Below are 24,398 nucleotides of genomic sequence, written 5' to 3'. Positions count from 1 at the left end.
AGTCAGTGCGTGAGCAGCTGAGATCAAACTAGCCCCCGGTGGCTGAGTAACCCTGGATCGTGATTCACACCCAGCTCCAAGGCAGGACGCTGACTGAATTAAATACAGTTCAGGGTTGGCACTTTCAGTGCATGCTCCACCTGCGACTGGCCCAACCACTGATGCTTCAGACAAGGAAATGAAAATGCAGAGCAAGGGCTGGGATCCTCTGAAGTAACTTCTGGTCTGGCTCATGGGTGTTCTGCTCTAGAACCATTGGCCTTCAGCCTCAAGCGAACACCGTGGGGGCTTGTCTGGAGCAGTCCTGCTCCGCAGAATAGAAGCAGGTGCCAGCTGGAAACTAAGTTTGGTGTTGTAAAACACTGTCTGGTACTTGTTCTGGCCTGTCTTCCAGCTGTGATTACTGGGACTTCACCTTTATTACTTTCAAACCATCGGTCACATCTCCCCTGTCAGCAGGGGTCTGCTAGGTTGTTTGATAATCCTTGCTAACTGTCGTGCTGTGAAACGAAGTCTTAAATTTCCAACTGCAGACCCGTTTGCTGAGTATCTGCCCCTTTCCTTTCAGCCTATGGCTACCTGTGGAGTAGCCTGTTGTGAACTGTTCCACCAGGCGGTTACCTTCTCTGGAGTTGGATTCCTCCTAAGTGCCCCACTTCTACCAGCCTAACTATAATAACTTACCCAGCTGCCTGGGGCGAGGGCAGAGGGAGATTTAAAAAAAAAAAAAAAAAAAACGTCTGTCAGTTACCCTCTTCCCCCTCAATGTGTCTGTTTGGTCCCTTTGTCCTACCCCCTTTGAATGCTATGGAGTGTAAGTGAGTGTACAGCCCACAACAGTAACTTCTGTAATGACCACCAGCATTCCCGGGGAAGAAATTGTCTCCCGAGCAATTGCTCTAAGAGCCCATCCAGCCCTCCCCCCTGCAGACAGAGAGATGCAGGTTTGTATCTGAACAACTTTATTTCGGTATGTTGGGCGCCAGCAGGCACCATGGTGGGGGGAGGTGTGCGAGGAACAGCGTCAGGCTGATAGAACAAATGCTAGATTGCAGACGGTGCCTTTGGCTGGTCACAAACAGGACACTGCCCAGAGCTGCTGCTCCTGCTAGCTCCAAGTCAGGATGAGGAACATGGGGTCAGGCAAGAGAAGAGGCAACAGTCTTGTGAGCTGCCCTTAACACAGAATCATTCCCTTTTTCCACGCATCACCTGCTATCTGATACTGTCCAACAATGGGAATACAGTACAGCTTATTTTCCAATGGAACAGGCTTTGTGTTAGCAGCTGTTCCTCAACAATGGGCTTCTACAGGTTCTTACTTAAAACTTGTTCTTAGAACTGGGATTAGTAGGAAGCTAAATAGCAGCCCCATTTCCCCCGATTTGTTTGCAGGGGAAAGGAATTTGGGGGAGAGGAGGGGAGGGAAAACGGTGGAGCCTTTGCAACACCAGCTGTAGTGGCTAACCCTTTATAATACGTGTTGCTGCTTGAGAAGTGCTCTGAGTACCGACCGTGCACTGCTAACGGGGTAGCTGACCTCCCTGCCTTGTCCAGGTGGGAAGCTGGCACTATGCAGATGATATGGCACTGAAGGGAAGTATGTTCCCAAACTGCCCTCTCCCAAAGTGGACTATTGCATCCCATTGCTTTGTACAACCACATCTGGCAGCTTTTGCCAAGGCCAGAGGCCCCTTCCGGTGCTTTGCAGCTTGAGTAAGTTAGTTCTGGGCCAGGGTGCAGCCTGCCTGGCTGAACCTGCTCCCACTGTAGAAAGCGAATGTGCTGCAAGTCATGCAAGCAAATGGATGGGGGCCAAGTAGAACTTGCCTACATGCAAATTAAAGTCTGGTGTCTAAATCCTCTCATTTCCCTTTTCTCCACACCAGCAACTGCCAACCACTGAAGCTGTAATAGATGTGTAACATTTGCTAGAGGTGGTGATCAAAACATGAAGCGCTAAGACCTCTGGGAATTATATAAGCCTCTTTCCGCCTTGTGTGTCTGGAAAAGACACACAGTAGTTTCTTAGGCTCATGTTCGATGATATAGCAAAGATTTTAAACTCAGGTTTAGCTCTCTGGGGAGGCAGTAGATTGGCAAGGGGGGCGGGCTCCATGAGTGGCACTAGCTGCTTTCAGCTGAGGGGGACCCTCCTCCAGCTCCTTGGCCTATTCCAAAGCAACTCTTTAAATCAGATTTCGGGTGTGCATAGCCCTTCAAGAGCCAAGGGCCTCACAGCAGGAGAGTTAGCCCGAGTTGCAAGGGAAGGAGACTGGTACAGCTCAAAGGTGAATTAGGAACAAATTGATTTCCACCTGGTGCAGGCAGGCTTGAGGGTGGAGTGTACAGATGGGATACAGAAAGGGAATCAATAAGCAACTGACTTACAAGGCTGGGAAAAGATAATCATACTAACAATTATAACCTAGGTCACTTTTACCTTGGTGGAGGCGGGAAACGGGAAGGACTTTATCAGCTGACTAGGAGACTAGGCCCTCATTGCAGAGCTCTCTCTTTTGTGCTGTCTGCTGTAGGCTATGGTGCTTTTATAACGAACTACCACAGAGCTGCAGCCTGCACACCTGCTGCTAACATTGTATAGACTACTGCCCACTGTCCCCCTGCTACTGCTAAATCGCCTGACCTGAGTGAGACCTTCCCTAGAAAATTCTCTGTAGTCCATCTGCTGCTAGCCTAGAAATCGTAATGTCCCCAAAGTCTCACGCCAAAATGAAATTGCATCTTCCCCCCCCCTGAGGTGTTTCTAGCAGGAGATTTTTGCTAAGGCCAGGGGCCTGAACGTCTCCCGCCTGGACAGTAAGTGCTGATTAGTGTTCATGAGGCATAGTGGCAGGCTGTCTATTAAGATATTCTCAGTTTACACCAGTGAGGACCACGTGTTGAGACAGGAGGCCCCTGCTCTCACTTGATTCAACACCCCAGCTGCACTAAGGTCTGGCTCAGGCTTCGTGGGCCTCTGTGCATTTTTAACAGGTGGTCCCTGCCCCTCTCTACGAATGGCACGAGCTGCACTAGGTCAAATTAAATCAGCGTAGCAGGTGCTACTACCAGGGAAAGGTCCTAGCTTGCACCTCTCCCTTTCTAGCTTCATGGTTCTGAAACGGGGGTCAAACCTGCTGACGTTTTGCCCTGTGTGGCACTGCCAGCCTTGCTCTTTTTAGTGGGGGTGGAAGGGGAGACTGAGTCCCACTCATGTTCTTGCGGGTGTAAACAGACAACACCCTGACACAAGCTGTAGAACTGAGCGGAGAGCACCCTCCTCATGGAATTTATTCCTCGGCAGGCTAAGAAGAAAATTCTCTCTCTCCCACCACACAGGATCACCCCATTGCCGAGCCGCGGGGACCGCCTTCTGTTCTGCACAGGCAGTACCAGCCAGCAGTCGCCCAGAGCCTGTCAGTACCACAGGCATGATGCCGCACAGGGGAAGGGGAGCTGGTGAAGCAAAGGATGCAATAGCACATGTGGGAATTACTGGTGTTTACAGCTTCCTTTTCAAGACCCAAAGCAGGGATTTACCCCAGGCATGTTACTTAAAAAAACCCCAAAACCAAACCACGCTCCAGACTGTCTTCGAACCGAGCAGGCTTTAACCCTTTTTTCCCTTGAATGATAAGCACAACGGCTGCATTTGCATCATTGCAGGTCTGAGGGAGGCAGCTGGCTTTTATAGTAGAAATAAAGCAAACTGCATATTCTAAATCCAGGGATTGAATCTCCAACTATCCATGTAGCATCTAAAATAAAAACAGGTGGTTTAAAAAAAAAAAAAAAAAAAAGGTTTGGAAGGCTCCACACCCCCTCCATGCCCCTAGAGGTGCAAATCTGTTAGGAGGCAGGAAAAGCTCTGGGTTTCCCCAGGCTGTTTTCCTCCTACTCCAATCTTGTTCTTTTCAAAGACCCAGACTTGGTTCTATATAGAGATAAGGCTACTACCCTGACTCCACAACTCTGTTGAGTTCTCCTCTAATACTTAAGTGGCTAAACCAGGCAAAATATTTGGTTCTCAGCAGCAACCTCATTTAAAAAACAAAACACAGACATAAAAAGCACCAGCTGCTCCCTCACAACAGAACACACACACACACCTAGCGCAGGTACGTGGCCTTACAGCCGCGATAGCAGTGTCATTCCAGAAGGGTTAGCCTAGCGTAACACTACTGTGGAATGAAGAACTAGTGCTCAGGCCCCTGATGATAATGCCAGCGTACTAAGAGTTTATTGTCCTCTCATTTGGTGCATTCCTAGAGAACCTTGACTCGCTAACAGTAACCAAGGAGTGTTGCGGGGTTGGCTAGCTGGCTACTATGCTAAGCATGTGTGCTGTAAACATTAGTGTTCGCATTAAACAATGGAAAATTCAGTACAAGGGTGTTGGAAGGAGAGGGGCAGCCGCTGCCCCTGGAACCAGCAGCTCTGTTAGTAACTTAGATATTAAACATTTCAATAAATAAAATAATTCAAAAGTTACAATGTGCTTTTTCGCTCAAGGACGGATCAAATGGAAGAGGTTTTGTCCGGCTGAAAATGGATGGTTCCTTGACCCTGCTGTGGGAGAAAGGGGGAAATGCAGCCTCCTCTCTTACAGAGTGAGAGAGCACACGGCCCTGTAAACCTCTCAAAACAAAATCAAAGCAAACACCCCACTGCCTTTGTACCCACCCTGGGCACCTGCTTCACAAGGAGAAAGAACGTCAGCGAACAAGAGCCTAAGATCATAACCGTCTAGTACAATCAGAGCGGCGGAGGGGCGGTTGTGACCTACACCATGCAATACAAACTAAGTCCTGTCAGCAGTTGCTCCAGCTGTGCAATCGTGGTCCATAGCCACGGAGCAGGCTAAGAGTTTACACACACACACACACACGCAGACACACCAAAAACAAAAACAAAAACAAAACAAAACAAAAGGGGGGGGGGGGGGAGTTGTAACTGCTCCCAGAGTGTTTTTTCTGTATAAAAATATATGGAAAAAAAAAAAAAAAAAAAAAAAAAAAAAAAAAAAAAAGATGAACTGGCCAGCGAGAGAGACTCACTGCTGGGCACCCACGAAGGGTGAAGCAGACAGTGCTGTGGAGTGCCGGAGGGGAAGGACATGCCAAGGTTTGGAGTCTTAGGCTACGTGACTACAGTGGTCAGATCCCTTCTGTCCAGCTGTTCTACTTCTAAGCCATTCCCTTTCTCTAGTGACAGACGTGGCCGCGAGAGGAGTGAAGGTAAAAGGAATGGGTCCAACCGGAGAAATGGGGCCTGGTTATTTTTCCTCCTACAGTTTAAAATTAAAAAAAAGTAGTGATCTAATCCTTCTTCTCCTCTTTGCTCCATGACATTCCGGGGCCATGCTCGGCACGCACACACACACACATGCGCACACACACAGACAGCTCCTCACAGACACTCGGACTCAGAAAAGCGAGTGTAGGACAGGTCCCAGGGCTAGAAGGTTTTTCGGTGGATGGCACGGGCTCCATCTTCTTCGTATTCCTTCTTTGAAACCCACATTTTCTTAAAGGTGTCCAACGAGGCCAGAATAGAGCCCCTGGGGGGAACAAGTGAGTGTGTTAGCAAAGCGGGACAAGCCAGTGGGTCTTGTTCCCTCATGTGTTATCTGGCCTGCGGCAGCACCTCCAGGCTGCTGTCAGGGGCCAAAACCCCAGGGTGCTAACCCCTGTGCAAACACCCAGAGAGAGTTCCTGCCCCGAAGACCTTACAAACCAAATCCCCATTAGCTTCAGGACCATGCTGAGCTTTCAGCCGCCATCATCCATGCTTTGTCCGGGGGGGGAGCTGAAACTGCACCAACAGCCAGCAAGTTGCAAAACACAGGCGTTGCCAGCAAAGTGGATTTTCTTATTTCAACACCTTAAATAGGCACAATCAGATAGGAGCCTCCGGTCCTGATTCCCTCTCACTTATTGGTCTAAATCAGCAGTAACTCCATTGACGTGATGGTATCAATGAGGGGAATCCGGCCCCAAACTCTACCATCCAAGGGCCTGCTCCCACTGACCGGGATGGTGCAGGATGAGACGAGAATGGCAGGACTAGAGGAGACCACTGGGTACAGCACCAGGATAACATGGTGAACAGGGTTTCCTTGGCAGAGGCTGCACTTATGACTGTGCAGAGTCCAGCATGGCTTTATGATCAAACAGACCATGCCGAGGATTAGGGACAAGACCAGAACCCTGCTCACAACAAACATGACCCAATACGGTCGGGGCTACCCTGGCTCTAACTGTAGTGGGGGCAGGGCCCAGGTTTGAGCTAGACAGTTAGACAGTGCTTTACGGTGTTGCTGTGCAGTACGTACCCGATCCACGTGGAATATAATCTCTCCTGAGGAGCAGATATCTGAAAGGAGAAGCAGGAAACTCGGATTAACATTGTCCCCAGGATACAAGCTGCTCCCCACTTACACCCTCCTCCCGCAAGTCACTCCCACCCATCAGCCACATGCACTGGGACTGCTTCTCCCTTCAAGCTGCGCTGCCAGGGGACGACCATGGTCATGGTCAGAGATCCTGGAGGCGGGCTGCATTGCCAGCAGGAAGCCTCTCTCCAGAACCCCAATGGGTTTCAGTTCTAAGAGCAGCCACCACAGGGGTGCCTGGGCTGTTCCGGAAAAGCTGGAATTGGTTTGAAGGGCACCGGGCACCTCAGCCTGGTGTCGCCAAGGGACTCAAGGCTGCTGAACCTCGCCAGTCCACCGCAGGGGAAAGGCAGGCAGGCCAGGAAGCCTCGAGAGGAGAGCGCCCCTACCCTTATTTTGACGTCCTTGGGTGCTAGTTTCTTCACTTCGCTCAAGAGCCGGTCTCCAAAGCCTGCACAGAAAAGGAAACTTGCCTTTAGTTTGGGCCCCTGAGCATGGCCCCCGACCAGTTACTGCAGATGCAGCGACGCTCCGCGCAAAATACCGCGGGGTGGCGGCCCTGCCTGCCCATTGAGCCAATGCCCGTAAAGTCCCTTCCCAGAGTCCTCGGCAGAGGACAATGGGCGGCCCTGCCTGCCCATTGAGCCAATGCCCGTAAAGTCCCTTCCCAGAGTCCTCGGGGAGCCCACAGAGCAGAACCAGAAAGAAGATCCTGATACGGCGGATGTAGGGGCTTTGTATAATTTACAGAGGTGTCCCACTCTGTATTTTTACAGCATCTAGCACACTGGGCCCAGATATTGGTTGGTCCCTACGCACTAACCAAGATTCGTGCTAATAATAACTGGATTCACCCTCCTAGCCAACCTACTCCCTCCAAAGATAACCATTCCTGGCCTGGATCGGCGGAATGGCTTTATCTGGACAAGTGAGAAGACAAGCTGTCCCTGGGGAGAAAGGAGAAGTCTCAGAAGAGCTAGGTAGGCTTGGCTTCCTGTTTCTATCTGGTTGAGTCTCCCAACTACAAAGCTCAGAAAAGGGTGGGTAGGTGCACCCTTCTCCCCTCGACTCCTGGCCCTCCAGTGCTACCAGATGGGGGTGGAAGACCAGGAAGCGGGTCCAGGAGAGTTTCATCCTCTTACCAGAGGGGTGGACTCATGCCATGGTGCAGAGCAGCCCTGCCACAAAGTGGAACGAGTGAGCCCCATGAGCCTGCCTGAGTCCCAGTGAGAGCAGAGAGTGGGGGAAAGGCAAGCCTGGCTGTCACTCATTTCACTGCAAAGCATGCTGGGAAGTGGGAGGAGTCTGTGGCCTTTATAACACAGGCTCTGCTTCTGAGGGACTTGCAGGGAGACTTGCACTGAGGAAGTGGTTGTGGGTGACCCCTGGGAAGCACAGATCAGGAGGGCCCAGGAGAGACTCATCTACACGAGTAGTGTTTGTACCTTGACTCCTGCTGGAGTGTGAGAGTTCTTGGGATTTCTATTACAACTAGAAGCTGGTTGTTCCATTAGCATCGTCTCAGAGTGTCACACACACCTTGGCTTTAAGAACAACCTCTCCCTCTACATCCTTCTCTTATCGCCCCCATTCTGAGGTGGGCAGGGACATCCAGATGGGGATGTAGCTACAATCACTGCACATGCTCAGCTCACACCTGGGGGGGATTTCAACAGTCCTGCCACCAAAGCAGAGGTCTAAGGGAACTTCAGGACGTGCACCAGCCTTCTATGGATTTAATAAAGAAACTGCCCTAATACGGTGCAATGGAAGAGCAGAAAGAGCCTGGCTGTCCAGGCTTTCTTAGGCAAAACGATGATGGGAGAAGGGGAAGGACAGGATAGCAAGGGGAGAGCATCAATGACATATGTGGGAGCCGGATGCCTTTAAGAAGTCTCTACTTCAGTCTACAGAAGCTTGAGGGGCGATTCCAAGCAGGGGAGAGATTATCTAGGGGGGCACAGGGGGATGACTAGGAGTAACGGGATGACATTGGATGTCGGTAGAGTTCTGGAGAAAAGAATAAAGTCTCAGGCTGTGGCATCGTCTTCCCAGGGAAGTGGTGGACAAAGCCTCACTCCTGCCCTGACCGTTTGAGAGCAGTTGGAGGATCTAACGGGGCTTTCCTAGGATTCCATGACCTCTCCCCTCCCCCAGTAGTGTGCAGGGGAATTGGCTCAGGACGTCGTGCCCAGGGGGAAGGCAAGGAGACCTTTGAAGAGCGTGGAGCCCCCGGACAGCACAATGTTGGAGAAGAGCGTTCGCCTCAGGTCCATGTCCGATTTCTGAACTGCGAACACCAACACCTCGTGCAGCCCCTCGCACTCTTCTCCAATCAGGTCAGGCCGGAACAGTAACTCGGGGGCTCGGAAACGGGCAGGGCCGATCTGCGAACAACACGAGGGAACAGGTTAGCTTCCAGTGCGGCACAAGCAGCAGCGTGGCCTATGCCTGTATAGCAGAGACGCTTAACCATTCAATGACCGAAACATCACTGAGTTATAAAGAGTCTCTCTGGCCTACTAGAGACTTGTATGACATCATTAACATCCTGATGAGAAACACAAGGCTGATGGGCTGCTCCCTTTAACACATAATAACCCATGTAGCTTCATAGAGCCGAAGATTTCAAAGACCTCATGAACATGAAGCAAGCCTCAACATGCCACTAAAGTACTAAGTCAATTATTACCCCCCCTTTATGGATGGGGGAAGAGGAGGAACCGAGGAAGCAACTTGCTCCTAGCCCCACAGCAAATGAGCAACAGAGCTTAGAGCAGAACCCAAACCTCCTAATTCCAAGTCTGGTGCGCTAGGGCAAAACAACCCCCATACTCTCTCCTCTTCAGCCCTCATCTGGAAGGTTTCACCTTTAGGTTTCTTTCTAAGTTATTCTTCAAAGGGATTGTTTCTGTGCTGCTAGAGAAGATAAACCCCATCTACAGGTTGCTGCTGGATTTGCAGTAAGCTGAGACCCATTCATCCTGTCCCTGATCCTGCATCAGAACCTGCAAGTGCGGACCCCTGGACTTGAGGTCTCGTTTCACAGGAACAGCACGTGTTTCTGGATCACTGGGATTTCAATGAGTTACGGGTCGGGTACGCAGGGATCCTCAGAGGGAAGCTATATTTATCAGAAACCGTTTATCAATTGGTTCAATCACTGTAGGTCTTTAGAAAGAAATAGATAAGGAACTATTCTAACCTTTTACAAGAGAAATCCTGTCCCCACTGCAGCTACATTTTAGCAAGAGATTCTACCAAAACGTCCCAGCCCCCAGCAGTGAGAGGGCCAGGATGTTCTACTAACACTGAGCTTCTTATGAAGAATAATGTAACATTTGTCCTTACGCACCTCAATAGTGCTTCCATCTGGCAGGTAGTACTGGGCTTTCTCGGTCTCTAACGTCTCGTCCTTCTGTGGGTTTATTGACAGGTAACAGGCACGCTGCAAAGGGAACGCAGGCAGATGAGCAGGGCTCTGAACAAAACATTTTTCTTTGCGAAGAGAGCAATTTTCAGCAGAACCTTCTGTCGGGACAAACAAATATTTCAGATCAATCTGAACTGAAACGTTTGTTAGTCTACTCTGAGCCATTGAGGTGTCTCATTCTGGTCCCCACTCGCTAGCTGGACTACATCTCCCATGCTGCACCTAAGTCTCCTGGCAGCTTAGCCACTATAGGGCTTCATGGGGAAACAAAAACATTCTGACTTTTTCAAATAGAAATTTTATGAACTTTCTGTTCTGCAAGAAGCTTTTCTATTTTGACTGGGTCCCTGTTTGGGACACACGTAGCAGAGATGGGAATGCTTTCCAGGCAGCTCCACAAGCTACTTAAGAAGGAAACAGTGTGAAAGTCACAATGCAACGAATAAAATATGAAAGGGTTAAGCCCAGAAATCCATTGCTACTGTCCCTGCTGACCTGGCTGAAGCAAGTTAAAAATCTTTTTTTAAATGATTCCCTCTGAAATCCTCAGTACCGCCAAGCCCGGTCCTTCAAAAAATCACGTCAGGCACCGAAAAACTCATTATTGGTTTAAATATCACGTGACAAATAATAAATGACTGTTTCTTTTCTATTTTTCTTCCTGGTTTTAAGCCTTTAGGTCACACTCCGGGTGCATTTTCAAGCTTTTCTCCACACCAGGAGGGGAGCAAACTTTCATTAAAAAAAAAAAAAGTAAGCAGAAATTCTCATATTTATCCCTTGTCTCCACAACCCTGGGTCTTTAAGGAAATCGAACAGTAATGCTCGTGATAAATTCGTGAGCTGGCAACACTGCCGGCTGCCTTGGTGAAAACAAATAGCAGAAATCTCCCTGCAAACCCCGGTATCTGTCGGAGAATGATGAATTCTAGCATCTCTTCAGTGAACCAGGAACTACCGGGGGGGCAGTGTGGGGAGGGAAAGCTCTCGTATGTGCTAACTCGGCACTCCCCCAGCCCCACTAGTGAGGAGGTTCAGCATGCAAGTCTGGGCTCGTCTCCATTTTTGTTCTGAAGCTCGGCTTTTGGAAGGGTACGGTTCAGAAAGTCACCACTTTCCTGGGAGACGGTGAGCCTGACCGCTAGAGCAGAGATTCCAATACAGGCGGTTTCATTTTCTAAGCGCACCAAGGACTGTGGCCATTTGTACGAGCGTTTCCAAGGTGCAATATACCACCGATTTGGACGCGTGCATGTTTCTCGCTTTTCCCCATCCTATCAAGCCCGGCATCTTGCAAGGCACGGAAGCTACAGGATGTTTTCTATCCACTTTGGAAGAGCTGAAGAGAATCTTCTATATTTCTCTCTAGCCACTGAAATGCCAGCCCTTCCTCCCTTGTAATCAGCACTCACAAACCCACCACACCTCCAGAGCTTTGTGCATTCTGCTGAAGCCACTCAGCTGCTGCAGTGACCAAGTGCGGGGGCCTCTCGCTTAGCATGCTAAGCGACTGCACTTGAATTTGACTCCCAAGCCACTAGCACCTTTTCTATCTCCTCACACTCTCTCTTGCTGGCAGGAGATCACAGACTGTGAAAAAACTCACTGAGACCAGGCACTTGCATCTGTCTTAAACCAACTGTGCAAGCAGCAAGTAACTGAAGGGATTACGCAGTATGGGAGTCATCCACCAGATGTCACTACACAGCAACCACAGTCAGAAATTCCTGGGCTCTGGGCTCTAATCACTACAGGACTGATCCTGCAGTCTGAACGCCTGTATGTATTTATGAGCATTTCTATGCTAGTCACTGCAACAGCTTAGCACCTAGAGAGGCAAAGCCTCCATTGAAATCCATCAGTGGGAGTCCTGTGTGTGTAAGAAATGGTGGGCGAGGTCCAAAGAGATAAGCAAAGCTACTGCTAAGAATCAGTCACTCTTGTAGTTAAAATATTCATCTCCCAGGTTTGTCCTCCTCTTTGGCCAAGATGAGCTGCCTTCCTCCGTGTTTCTAACAGAACAGTCACCAAGATGGCTCTGGTTTGCTTACTGCCCTGAGTGTGCATATTTGTGAGAGACTTTGCTGCTAATGATCACAAAATACTGGGCTCCTAAGAAGAGGGTCTCTAATCTGGGCGCTGCATTTTAAATGTTAGCATTGTGGATAGTGGAATAATGCCATATGGAATATTTCACACTACCCATTCTGATCCGGCATGGATTTCACTAGTCTTTTTTCCTCAGCAGATTACGTTAGTGCTAATGGAAGGTGCCACCCTGCCAGCCCTAGGGACTGGAGTTCTGCATCTATCTGCACAACCGGTACAGCCCGGGCATTGGCAATGCAAACGTCCGCCAGGCTGACCGGCCTACGTGCCTCAGCCCTGACATGAAGAGATCCTCTGTGGGAATCAGAGGGGAGTTTTGGCTCAATGGCCTATTCAGTTTTTAGGGGGCCCGCTGCCAAGACTGCCATCAAGGAGCTGGCCACGAAGGCTCTGCACCCCATTTCATAGACTCCTTGGCTCATCACTGCAGAAATCACCCCTACACCAATCACAGACAGCGGGGCACCTCTTTGATGGTTTTGACGATCTCGAACTCTGATGACGTGTGGAAGTCATAGCCTTCTTTCCGGAGATAGAGGCGAAGGAAGCGGGATACATCGCGGCCAGCGATATCGATCCGCATAATGGAGTGAGGCATAGCAAACCCTTCGTAAATAGGAACCGCATGGGTAACGCCATCCCCGGAGTCCAGCACCACCCCTGTGGTTCTCCCTGTAGCGTAACTGCAACAAAGGAGAGAAAGATCATATATGAGTGACAGGCAGCGCATTTCACAAGTGTTACCTGGACTTTTACCTGGCCCAACTGACGCCATGTTTACACTCCAGACAAATAATAAAGCAATGAGAGAGAAACAAGTAACTGCAGAATAATTCAGCTTACTTCTGAAATGGGCATTTCTACTTTTTTAAGTAAAGTTTTTTCAGTTCTGAGGAACTCTGTTTAATTTTGGCCTTGATGCAGGATTTGGGGTGGTTGTTTTGAAATAAGATTTTACAAAATGCAATATGGATCGAAATAAGTAGTTATAATTAATATATGTCAACGTTGGTAAAATTAGATCAGTCCAATTTCATAGGTGAAATGCAGAAAGTAAATGACCGGAATGAAGAATACGATGTTAGAGTTAAAAAATGCATTTCACAATCTAGTGGGTTACTAATAAAAAAGGGAAGGATTTGAAAAGAAATAGGATTAATCCCAGTGTCACTAGCTGATCCATTTGAAACTGAACCGCGCACAAAATACGACCATTTTATAAAGCCTCCGTTGGTTTAATATGGCTTGGTAAAGACCAGGATGGAAGTCCTTGCAGATGAACTCTGCAAATCTTTTTTTAAGCCAGCCAGTCACACACAGTTCCCTGCTCACCCCATCTCCCAAAATGCCACACTAAGGCAGCTGGAAGGGCAGGAATCGTTACGTCGGCCAGCTCTGGTGCCTCCCATTGCCTAGAGAGAGCTTCTGGTAGGAAGCACGAGCCCGGAGCTTTCCACAGCGGGCACAAGATGGCTGCAATGCCAGGCCGTGGGGCGAGAGGTACTGCTTTGGATACACTAGCCTTTGCCCCAACCATTGCCAACAACCACCGTGGGGCACTAGTTCAGTCAAGGCACCAGCAGCCACCAGCATTTTAACCACCACGGCCCCCTCCTGCAGGCAGACCTAGAGGAGTGGTGGTAATGTTGGCGAGATCCCTGCCCTTGTTTACACCAGCACACCCACAAGTGGAGCTGAACTGACACCTACTCGGTGTGGCGCTCTGCCCCCTCTAGCCCTGGGTCTTCTAGCTCAGGCAGTAGAGGCTCCCGCTTTACGATCCCCAGGTTCAAGCCCCGCTGCTGATCTAGGGTGCAGAGCTGCAGACTGTGGCCTGTAGAGGGATTTGAGCGTGGTGGACCTCGTTACACTAGCAATGACTGGAGATTTTTCAAAAAAAGCCTAATAGCCTGTATATTTCTACTTCCTTCCAGGCGGTTAAGGTCAGAATTCGACATGGGACAAAGCTGCAAACATCAGAGCAGGACCCAAACGCCCCCGTGGTTTTGGGATGGGCAGATCCATCTCCATTGAAATAGTCATTCTCCAAAGGAATGGCTGGTTTTCAGGACAACCTCACTTGAGTTTTATTTTTGCCCTTCTGCTTAGGCTGTGCAGAGAAAGGGGAAGATACTTACAGGCTGAGCACCGCTTGCATGGAGATAAAAAGCGCTGGCACGTTGAAGGTCTCAAAGAAAACCTCAGCGGCTCGCTCTCGGTTCTTCCGTGGGTTCAGGGGAGCCTCCGTCAGGAGCACAGGATGCTGGTTTAATCGAGACAAAACAGAACTCAGCAGAGGGGTTCGTTCTGCGGCTCTGACCCGCTGCAGCTGGGAATGCTCGATCACAGCTAGACGTAGGAGTGGGGCTCTGTCCCCACCACAGGCTGCGAGTGTCCATACGGACTGGGGGTGGGGGGCATGATTGGGAACGTGTTCCAGAAGAACTCTGTTTACTTGTACACTTTAGGAACCGCGGGGATATAAATAGCAACGTGGGATGAAGTTAAGGAATGAGGGAACACTGCCAACCAGAGAGATCTCAGAGGCTGGGGAATAATCTCCCACTGGAAGGGCTCGAGAATCCTCAGGACTTGGGCCATTTCAAGCTAAATTCGACAGAGCGCTGGGGGGCAGACTATAGGGGACTATCCTGCTGTGACCGAATGGATCTTTTTCCATCTGTCCACTCAGAAGTCACATCATTAAGTTTCCAGCAGGGCCGCCTTTAAAACACAGGCCCTGACTAGGGGCTGCAGGCTTCAGTTCATCACCATAGTGCAGAAACGCTGCTAAGCTACTTCCAGAGACATTTCACAGAACATCTCGCAGACGTTGCCCTATTTTATTTCTCTCTCTCTCCAGGTTGAGTGCACAGGGTTTACGCCTCCTTCCTTTCAAACAATCTCATTAGTAAACATTTGGTGAGTGGATAAAGCAGGACAGGAACGATTAGAGGCACCCGGCCCAGCTCAGAAATAAGGGGATGCTGCATTGGGGAGAATGTGTGCACGGGGGCTGAATGCTGGATCAGCAGTAAAGCTACAGTATCAGATTAGCACCAGGCCATTCTGCTTGCGTACTTCTTGGCGGAGGGCTAAAGCGAAGCAATAATTTTTGATTAATGAACAGGTACATTTAGAGCTTCTGCAGGGAAAAGCAAAGGAAAGGTGCCAGATCTACCCCAGAGCTTACACACGGGGCCTGCGTGGAATCTCACCTCTTCTGAGAAAGTCTGAAGCTGGTCTTTCGAATACACGTAGTGCCAGATGCGCTCCATGTCATTCCAGTCCTTCACTATGCCATGTTCCATGGGGTATCTGATCGAGAGCAGACCTCGGTGCTCCTAGCCACACAGAAAAGACAACGCAGCACGCCTTTCAGCGAGATTTCCAAACATACTCCTCACTGCCCATTACTAGTGACACTGCTCCTCTTACAGAGGCATCTGCTTGCTGTAAAATCCAAGGAATAACACTGACTGTCTGTATTTAATTATAAAGGATAGGAGATCATAAACTGATATACAAATATCCATAAACGGGTATGTTTGTTTCTCTAGTTTATGCACGATGGGAAGCTCTAATGGGGTGTGCACTGACCTTTTAGGAGAGTCTAATGGCCACGTTCAGCCCCAGACAAGGTCGTTAAGGGGGCTGTAGTCTGGAGCGACTCATGGGACCGTGTGCTGTGCAAGACAGGACTACATATGGCAATCGTCTTGCTCAGGCTATGGAAACCAGAAGTGAAGGAAGATCTGGTATTTAAGGTTCTCAACCAGGAGAGATGGGGATGCAGCATGAGAAGGAACTGTGAGTTGGCTAGAGAAAAGCCAAAAATAGGAGGACCCAGGGAGGAGTGAAGTGAGTGATGGAGGAGGCTATGGGCTAGCTTCCTGTTTCTGGGCCTGCAACAGGGTTGTCCAGGTAGGGTAGAAAGAAATCCACCTCCATCCTGTGCATAAACAGGGGCAGATGCTGGAGGAAAGGACTACTATTGGTACTGATCAGCCCTGCATCAATAGGGGGTGAAGTTGGATGTGTGAAGGATGGAAGCGTTTAGCCCAAGGAAGACTCTCTTGTTTTGGCCAGAGGGTCAAAAAAAATTAAAAAAAAAAAAAAAAAAAAAAAAAAAAAACAACTGGCCTACGATAAGAGATCAGCGCGGGAGGCTGAAACACAGAGCTGGAGTGGAAACTGAGGCACAACTATACCCAGTGACAGAGAGCTAGGAACCTGCTACCGAATCCCATCAGTCCCCACTGAAATGCAGCCACCTCTGGGGAGGAGGACAGCAGATGTTTAACACCCCACTGCACCACCACACAGCAGTCAATGAATGTTGTATCCAAATCAAAACGGCAGGGGAGATTAGGGAGGGAGGAGGTAATTGTCCAACTGGAATCAAGCCAGGACACTGGGGGGTGGAAATCCCACTCTAGGAAAGGGCTATGGACTCCAGATATGATTGTTATTAGAATCAAAGAATCATAGAATACTAGGGTTAGACGGGACCTCAAGAGGTCATCTAGTCCAACCCCCTGCTCAAAGCAGGACCAATCCCCAGACAGATTTTTGCCGCAGATCCCTAAATGGCCCCCTCAAGGATTGAACTTGCAACCCTGGGTTTAGCAGGCCAATGCTCAAACCACTGAGCTATCCCTCCCCCCAGGGCATTAGTTTTATGTCCCTTTTGACAGGGATATAATCTAAAAGAAACACTATCCTTCTACGGGCACAGAGACCAGGGAGAGCAGAGAAAGGCTCCATAGTGTCGGAGTGAATATAAAACGTGTTTAACTGAAACAACTAACGCTACCACCCAGGGGCAGGGCACAAACCTCAGCTTGCTGCAGGCAGCACCCTGGACTGGAAGGTCTAGACTACTCCCCTTCGCAGCTCTTCCACTTCCAGTGGTAACATTGCCCTCCACTACTGCTGCAACTCTTCTCAGCTGGGAACCATGACATCCCCATGGAGCCTACACCCAGACACATGGGGATCCATGATAAAGAGGCGCTCTTACCTCTGCTTTTGGCCCAATGAAAATGTCCCCTTCTAAAGCACCAGCCATGACACGAACGTGCTTTGGTCTGCCCACACTACAATGGAGGTTACAAGTATTAGAGAGTCTCATGCAAGACAGGATACGTATCTGAGCACTAACTAGTCAGTGCTTCTCTATTCCCTGAGAAGCTATTGCTAGCAATGGTGGGAGGGACTACTTCACCTGGGTGAGCACACATACACCCCTGGGGAAGAGCGAGTCTGGTGAGCTAACAGCTGTCACTGGTGCCCAAGCATCCGGATCCCGGAGTCCTTTCTCAGCTAGAGCTCCCATTGACTTCCACTGCCATTTTACATGAGTAAAGATGGTAGAACTGGGCTCAGAATAAATATATAAAGGTATTTTTTACACATCCTGTTTTTGTTTTCTCAGTTTTCCAGAGGACCTCAATTGTCTAATAGCAGGATGACCAATGTTTGTACTGGGGTTAAATTAATTCCACCTTTGGTCTCTCTATAATTCTAGAACTACAACCAGTTACTGGGAGCCCACAGGACTTCACTCAAAGCCATACATAATTATCCTTTGCATGTTTTTTAGCAACTTCAGGCAATCTCAAAGCATTTAACATCACTGAACTTAGATCCAGGACCCCTCAGGAAGGAGAGTATTATCTCAGTGCCAGAGCCAGAGACAAAACCTACTTCTTCAGATTCCCAACACCTGCTTAAACCACAAGACCGTTCCTCCCCCTATGTAGATTGCACATGGTCTGGGATACTCAGAGCAACTAAACCCCCCCCACCAGAGTTACTAGGGTACTTACTAGTTTGGAAAACAGTACTTCGGTATCTGGTCACCTGCAAAACCTGCCTTGATTACACCCGAGCCCTGTGGGAAGAACAGAGAAGTGTGTGACAAATATTGAATAATGTCAGTCACGTGGCACTTGTGCTCACAACAATTTAAAAAACAAGCAGCATGTGAAATGAAGCACAAACAGCCCTCCCCTGTATCACTTCGACCCAACATAAAAAAAGCCCCCCGCACGGACGATCCAAATCCAGACAAGTTCTTCCTCCAGAAGATGTGCTTTGCAGTGTGCGAAGGTGATCCTCAGAGGGAATAATTTCCACCCTCCACTGACAACACCTTGCTGGGCAGGCCTGGAGCGTGAAAACTGAGGAACCTCAGCAAAAAGTATCCGCTCCTCTCGGCCACCACACTGGTGCACAACACAGAGTCTGCTTCATACAGCAGATTAGTTTAGATCCAAACATTGTCACCTGTTTAGCATCAGAAGTATGCTACGGGCTGAACAGACACAGAAAAAGAGGCCTCAAACCCAACAGGCGGCCGGTCTAATCTAAACAATAGACAGATGGCAGAGAGGGCAACACAAAGCAAATAATTAAAGGGCAGAGTTTAGCAAAAACCGTGCCAGTTTCATTTCTTAGAAGCAGGGCCGGCTCCAGGGTTTTGGCCGCCCCAAGCAGCCAAACAAAAAACAAACAAACAAAAGCCGCGATCACGATCTGCGGCAGCAATTCGGCGGGAGGTCCTTCGCGCCGAGCGGGAGTGAGGGACCGTCCGTCGAATCGCGTCGAACAGCTGGACGTGCCGCCCCTCTCCAAAGTGGCTGTCCCAAGCACTTGCTTGGTTAGCTGGTGCCTGGAGACGGCCCTCCTTAGAAGGGAAGCCGGAGGGTTCACAGGCCTTTCAGAAGAAGCATGCCTTAGGATGGGATTTGGAGGAAAGGATGGAGGCGTGGCTGACTGAGCCAGGGAGGAGTTTTAAGGGGAGAACAACCCCGTGGAAAACCGACTGGAGTTGAGGCTGAGAGAAGAAGCTAAGGGGGTGCGCTCTTTGGGGCAGGGACAGACTTGTAGTTCTGTGTCAATACAGCATTTAGCACGGTGGGATCCTGGGTCATGACTGGGGCTAATAATAATCGGTGCGCAGCCTCGGCAGAGCTATGGGGACAAGCAGGGAGCAAAAGGAAACAAGAGCAGAGAGGAACGTGGGAGCTAAGTTGCACAGGGCTTTGGATGCAACAAGGAATTTGGATCAGATTCAAGAGGAAGCCAGTGAGAAGAGGCTGGGTACTGCAAGGACGGTAGATTTTTTTTTTGCAAGGAGGCACTATTCAAAGCAGCAAAACCCCACAGGAGCATGTAGAGTAGTTAAAAATTCAGCACTTTGATTCTTTGGTAACAGTTGTGCCAGGCGGCTGACCTCCTGGAGCTGCGGAAATCTCTCAGATCAAACAGCAAAGTGCACTTCTCCTCGTGGATATTTTCAGGGTACATCCTGGGAACGTGGCTGCCTACCACAATCACTGGAGAGCCTCTCCCCTCCTCCGCTTCCTCTTCCCCTTTCCGTAGGAGCGCCAGCTTGAAACAAAGAGTGATCTCAGGGAAACTCCCAGGTTTTTAGTCTAAAGAGCAGACTCACACACACTCTCTCTGTGTCAGATAATCAAGGTTTGCTCACTCAGGACACTGAAAACGAGCGCCTTCTGTGGAAAGGCATGTAATTAAAAGATGAGAGTGGAGTGAGGCATGTGACACATGCTGAAGCCAAGTGATTCTAATAATGGGGTTCGCTATTCACCTTCAGTGACTCCACAGCGTGATTTCTTGGTTTACAGGTCAAAAGGATTGTTCTATCGGCCACACAGGATCCCAGACAACCAATGGTGCTCTTAGGGTGACCAGAGAGCAAATGTGAAAAATCAGGACAGGGGGTGGGGGAATATTAGGAGCCTATATAAGAAAAAGACCCAAAATCAGGACTGTCCCTATAAAATTGGGACATCCGGTCACCCTAGGTGCTCTTCACCCACAGATCTCAAAGCACCCCCAAAAGGCAGGTTAGTATCTCTGTCATCACCTTACAGACAGGAAGGCCGACAAATTGATTCACCCAAAACCACTCAGCGAATCAGTGGCAGAGTAGGATTAATACTCGGGTCCTGCCTCCTAGGCCAGTGCCCTACCCCTGAATCATGCTGGAGCACTGTGAGTCATCCCCATCCTGCCAGCAGAGCCCAGATAAGACGTCCTGTGTGACCCAGAGTAGACTCCTGCTTGGTGGCCCACAATTTTGTCGGATCACTGCACTAACCTACTCACACATGGAAATGATCGGTGACATAAGAGATGGGGTCAGCGTGACGTGGACTCTTTTCTGACCACCATTTCAGAGCAAAGCCATTATTCTAGTCTACAAAACACAGTGTTGAGTTTCCTAAGCACTAGCTTTAACACATACTTGGCAATTCACAATTTCACTGTAGCAAATAGCAGGATAAATAAATACAGTAAGGCAAACTCCTCCAAAGCCAGTTCTTATTTAATATTTGAGTCTAGATAATAACTCAATACACGGCCAGCATGCTTGGCTCCAGAGAAACAGTTGCAGGAGAACAATGATGCTCCTATTGAATACTGAGAGGTCCCCAGCAAGGGATGCATTTTTAACTTACTTATTAAAGTTCAAAATCAGTTGAGATTATTTATCCCTCAAAAACATACATTGGACTTCAGTGGAACACACAAGCCTGTAGGACTGGACCCAAATGCAGTAGTACCAGGCACTAATCCAATCGCAATTATTAGCCATCTCTCTATTATGAGAGTTGACAATGCTTTCCAGTCTATTTAGCTTCCCTGTAAAATGCTTTAATCTTTCTAAACAAAGCTACACTTGTGTGCACTAGGTGGTGGATCTATTTAATCTTTGCTCACTGTCCCGGTAGATGCACACAGGAAAGAATTTAAGTGGTTAAAAGGACACTGCCAGGTTAAGCATCATGGTTTTAAAATAAATATTTTGGGGGGGTTTGTTGCCCTGGAGTGAAATTCATTTCAAGGAATGTGGTGGAAGCAATTTTAAGTACAGCAAAAACATGTGACCTCCTCTCTGGCTACAACAACACTGCACACCAAAAGCATATTAGATATAAAAATCTATGAGTCTTAATAAATCTATCTTCCTTTATCAGTTATCCAGATTGGTTTTGCATTTTAAATATGAAAAAACCCACTAAAGATTGTTTTGAAGTCAGTGATAATATATTTCGTTTACAATACCTAAACTTTGGGAGCATGCTACCTAAGCACACCCCTTTCACCAGCTTTGTAGTGGACTGCAAAACTGATTCACTAATCTTGAAAGGGTTTATGATCTGAATAAACATGGAATTCACTGACAGATTAAATCTACTCTGGTCTCATTCTTTATGGAAATAACACATTCCATCCTCTTTCACTTCCATTTTGATAGATATTCTTTTGCTAACATCAAGAGCATAAAAAAAACACTCACTCAAAGAAACAATATCCAGTAGTGCTGTATCAGCTGTGGAAAACAACAACATTAAGATCACAAAGACACACTGATTCTCCTCTCTCAGGCCAGGCCTCATGTAAGTAGAGACGACTACAGGGAGGTCAGTGGAGTCAGTGCTGAATCTGGCCCTTCACCTCGATTGGTTTCATTTATGTTCACCAAGGCCACCCATCCATTGATTTCAGCGACGCTCCATGGGGGTGCAGCGATCTACCCACACTCAAGTCATTTACAATTTACTTATGGGAAAAAGAGGGGGTGTTAAGCCAGTATTGTGCAGCAACCCCGACCTCCAGCTTTGTACAACAAAAGCCTGGTGCTGGAAACATTATAATTGGCAATAAATAACAGTAATAGGTAAGAGTAGGTATTACTAGTGGTAATAGCAGGACTGGAATCGGGACTCTCTGGGTCTGTTCTCGATTCTCACTGCCTCATTTTACATGCCTAAAACAGGGATAATACCCAACTCTGTAAGGCCCTTCGAGACTCTCTGATGAAAGGCACTACAAAGAAGTGCAGAACAGTAGTATATTGTCTGCACTATTTCCACTTTCTCTCTCCTAGCACTTTCCTCTATCACTCATGGACAGCCCCAAAATTGCAATGTCACCGTAAGATCCTGATCTGGGAGCCTTGCCTGTGAAAAATGCTGATCTCACAACATAAATCGCTCAATTATTTCTCTCACATATACCAAGAAAAATCTCAATTTAACTAGTCAGGGACACAGTGAAACCAGATATGCTAATATGCCTCTTTATACCTTGCTCAACCCCTAGCAGTGTCTGCATATTATTAACACTAAGTTCTAATAATATTTCCTTTGCATTTCTCCCATGTTTTTCATCCTAGGAGCTCAAAAGCCTTTTGCCAAGGTGGGTAAGCACCACTATTCCCATTTTATTGATGGGAAAACAAAAGCACTGAGAGGTTAAGCAGCCTGCCCAAGGTCACACAGAGTTAGTGGGAGAATAGGGAATGAGGGGACTAAACTGTCTGGATCAGGTTTCAAAGTTTGAAGGGTTAAGATATGGTATTCCAGTTCAGGAAACTCTCTCTACAAGGAAAAGAAGCCAGGCCTACCAAGTCAAACCCTTGGTCTAACTTCTAGACAGCATTTCTCCTCGATCCTAAAGGGAAACATCAACGGTGGGGGTAAAAGCCAGCAATACAAACTATGGCAGGAGCCTCAGGAAATTTGAGATGCTTCCCTCAGAGTGAAACAAGAGTCATGCCTTCCATTCTGACACATACAAGTCACAACACTGAAATATATTTGGAATTAGTTACTGGGAAAGACACGTTGGCAAAGAGGTATGAAAGAGTTCAAGAGATGGGTGGTTTTCCAGATGGCAATTGGGATGGACAGTAAAAATGCAATAAGAGGGAATTAGGAATCACCCAATATAAGGGCAGACATGCTAGGATGTCTAGAGTGAGCCTAAAAGGTCTAAAATTGCAAGGTACAAGAAAACAGGGAGTGTGTCAGAGCTGCAAGGCAAGCAAGCCCATTTATTATTCCTGAATCCTTTTGTCAAAGGTGATGGAGAAGGATGAGAGCACAGGCAGGATCCCCCCATTCGACACATGAAGAGTAAAATTTGTTTGGAATATTGGCATCAAGGGGCTGAAGGGAGGAGACCGAGAGCACGTGACCCATTGTAACAAATCAGGTTGTCTCTAAATCATCCCCCTCCTTCTCTCGCCCTTTACTGGATAGTCCTTGTTGTTGGGAGGCCCTGTGGATCAGAGTTAACGAAACTGCTGTCTGCATGGGACTCTGAAGTACATCACTAAGGCATGGAGCCAACCTCATCTATAATCCTGAGATGTCCCCCATAGAGATTACAGTTCTGGCTTGAATCGACGAGAAGGGCCATGGGCTAGAACCTATCATCTCTGCAGGCCATGCCCCGACTGTTAAATTCAAGGCAGTGCAGTGTATTCTGGGAGCAGTCATCCCCATGAGCCTCACTTCTCACTGGTCTGGAGATGGAGCAGGGCATGCTGGGAGCTGTCCCCACTGGGGTCCACCTCCCTACTGGACACAGTGCATGCTGGGAGCGGTTCTCCCCATGAAGATGGCATACTTCTCTGCTCTCAGCATGGAGCAGTGCGTGCCGGGTCAGGGCAGAGCCTCTCCAAGCCCTTCACCCCAAACCTGCCCAGTCTGCTCAGATGTCCTGGACCATGGAACTTGAGGGGTCCCAGCCTATGCCTATGATAGACAGCCAGGGCAGCCAATCACTGCAGGTACATTACTCAGGGGCGGGCTCGTCAGGTTTCGCCAAGGGATAGGGCATCCCATGCGAGTGACAGCCGAGAGAGCCAATCAGGCCATCAAAACACTCCCGTGGCCGGGCACTTCCGCGGAGGTAAAACCGGTCAAACCAGCAGGTTAGGGTGATCCCTCCGCCGGTGATTGACAGGCGCGGGAGCCAATGAAAAAGCGGGAAGGAGCGTGCTCATTGAGTTTGGTTGACACGTCGCTGAGTCTGGGCGGGCCCGAAATCAGGACGGGGCGGGGCGGAGGGGACTCGCCCGGGGAGGGGGAGCGGCAGGGCGGGGCCCCGGTGACAAAGGGATCGTGCTGGCCGTGTCTTTCCCGCCTCCCCGTCCCTGGTGCCGGCCTGAGGGGTCCGGGCCCGGACTCACGTTATCTATCACCACGGGCTGGTTCGCGATCACATCGTAGGACTCCATGGCGGGACTCGCCGCAGCCGCCAGCCAGGGAGCGACAGCCCGGGCTGCGGGGCGCATGCGCGGAAAGGGAGCGCGGGGCAGCTTGGGCGCTGTGCGCTTTATGAGCGGTGCATGCTGGGAACTGTAGTCTGTACGTGAGGGGAGGCCCAGGGCATCTTGGGAATTGTAGTCTGTGGGTGGGTTCTGGTGCGTAGGGGCGGGGTCTGCTTTGCCCTGATATAGGCTGTAGTGTAGACATAGCCGTATGTTCACCCAGATAAGTGACCAGGGAGACTTAGGCCACGTCTACACTCAGGGCCGGTGCAACCGATTAGGTGACCTAGGCGGTCGCCTAGGGCACTACTATTTGGGGGGGCGGCGACCACGGTGGTATTTCGGGGGCGGGACCTTCCGCC

General features: G+C 49.1%; 1 protein-coding gene across 1 annotated transcript; it reads right to left on the bottom strand.

The window, feature by feature from the left end:
* Nucleotides 1-3,259: 3,259 nt before the first annotated feature.
* On the bottom strand, nucleotides 3,260-24,061 carry ACTR1A (actin related protein 1A). The gene is made up of 11 exons (XM_054033943.1): nucleotides 23,956-24,061; nucleotides 17,771-17,835; nucleotides 16,963-17,038; nucleotides 15,158-15,283; nucleotides 14,078-14,202; nucleotides 12,406-12,622; nucleotides 9,753-9,845; nucleotides 8,610-8,784; nucleotides 6,787-6,848; nucleotides 6,338-6,378; nucleotides 3,260-5,563 (listed from the first exon to the last, which is right to left on the bottom strand). Exons 1-11 carry the CDS (start codon nucleotides 24,058-24,060, stop codon nucleotides 5,461-5,463), a joined length of 1,188 nt encoding a protein of 395 aa, XP_053889918.1. The 5' UTR covers nucleotide 24,061; the 3' UTR covers nucleotides 3,260-5,460.
* Nucleotides 24,062-24,398: the final 337 nt, after the last annotated feature.

Source organism: Malaclemys terrapin, chromosome 7, assembly GCF_027887155.1.
Source record: "Malaclemys terrapin pileata isolate rMalTer1 chromosome 7, rMalTer1.hap1, whole genome shotgun sequence".
In the NCBI taxonomy this organism is placed as follows: domain Eukaryota; kingdom Metazoa; phylum Chordata; order Testudines; family Emydidae; genus Malaclemys; species Malaclemys terrapin.
This window is presented reverse-complemented; position numbering and strand designations above follow the sequence as displayed.

Coding starts and splice junctions, on each gene's coding strand:
- ACTR1A (XM_054033943.1), bottom strand. CDS start 24,060: ATGCGCCCCGCAGCCCGGGCTGTCGCTCCCTGGCTGGCGGCTGCGGCG. Junction 17,039..17,770: donor AAGTACTGTTTTCCAAACTA/GTAAGTACCCTA, acceptor CCTCCATTGTAG/TGTGGGCAGACCAAAGCACG. Junction 9,846..12,405: donor TCGTCAAAACCATCAAAGAG/GTGCCCCGCTGT, acceptor TTCCCTTTGCAG/CGTGCCTGTTACCTGTCAAT.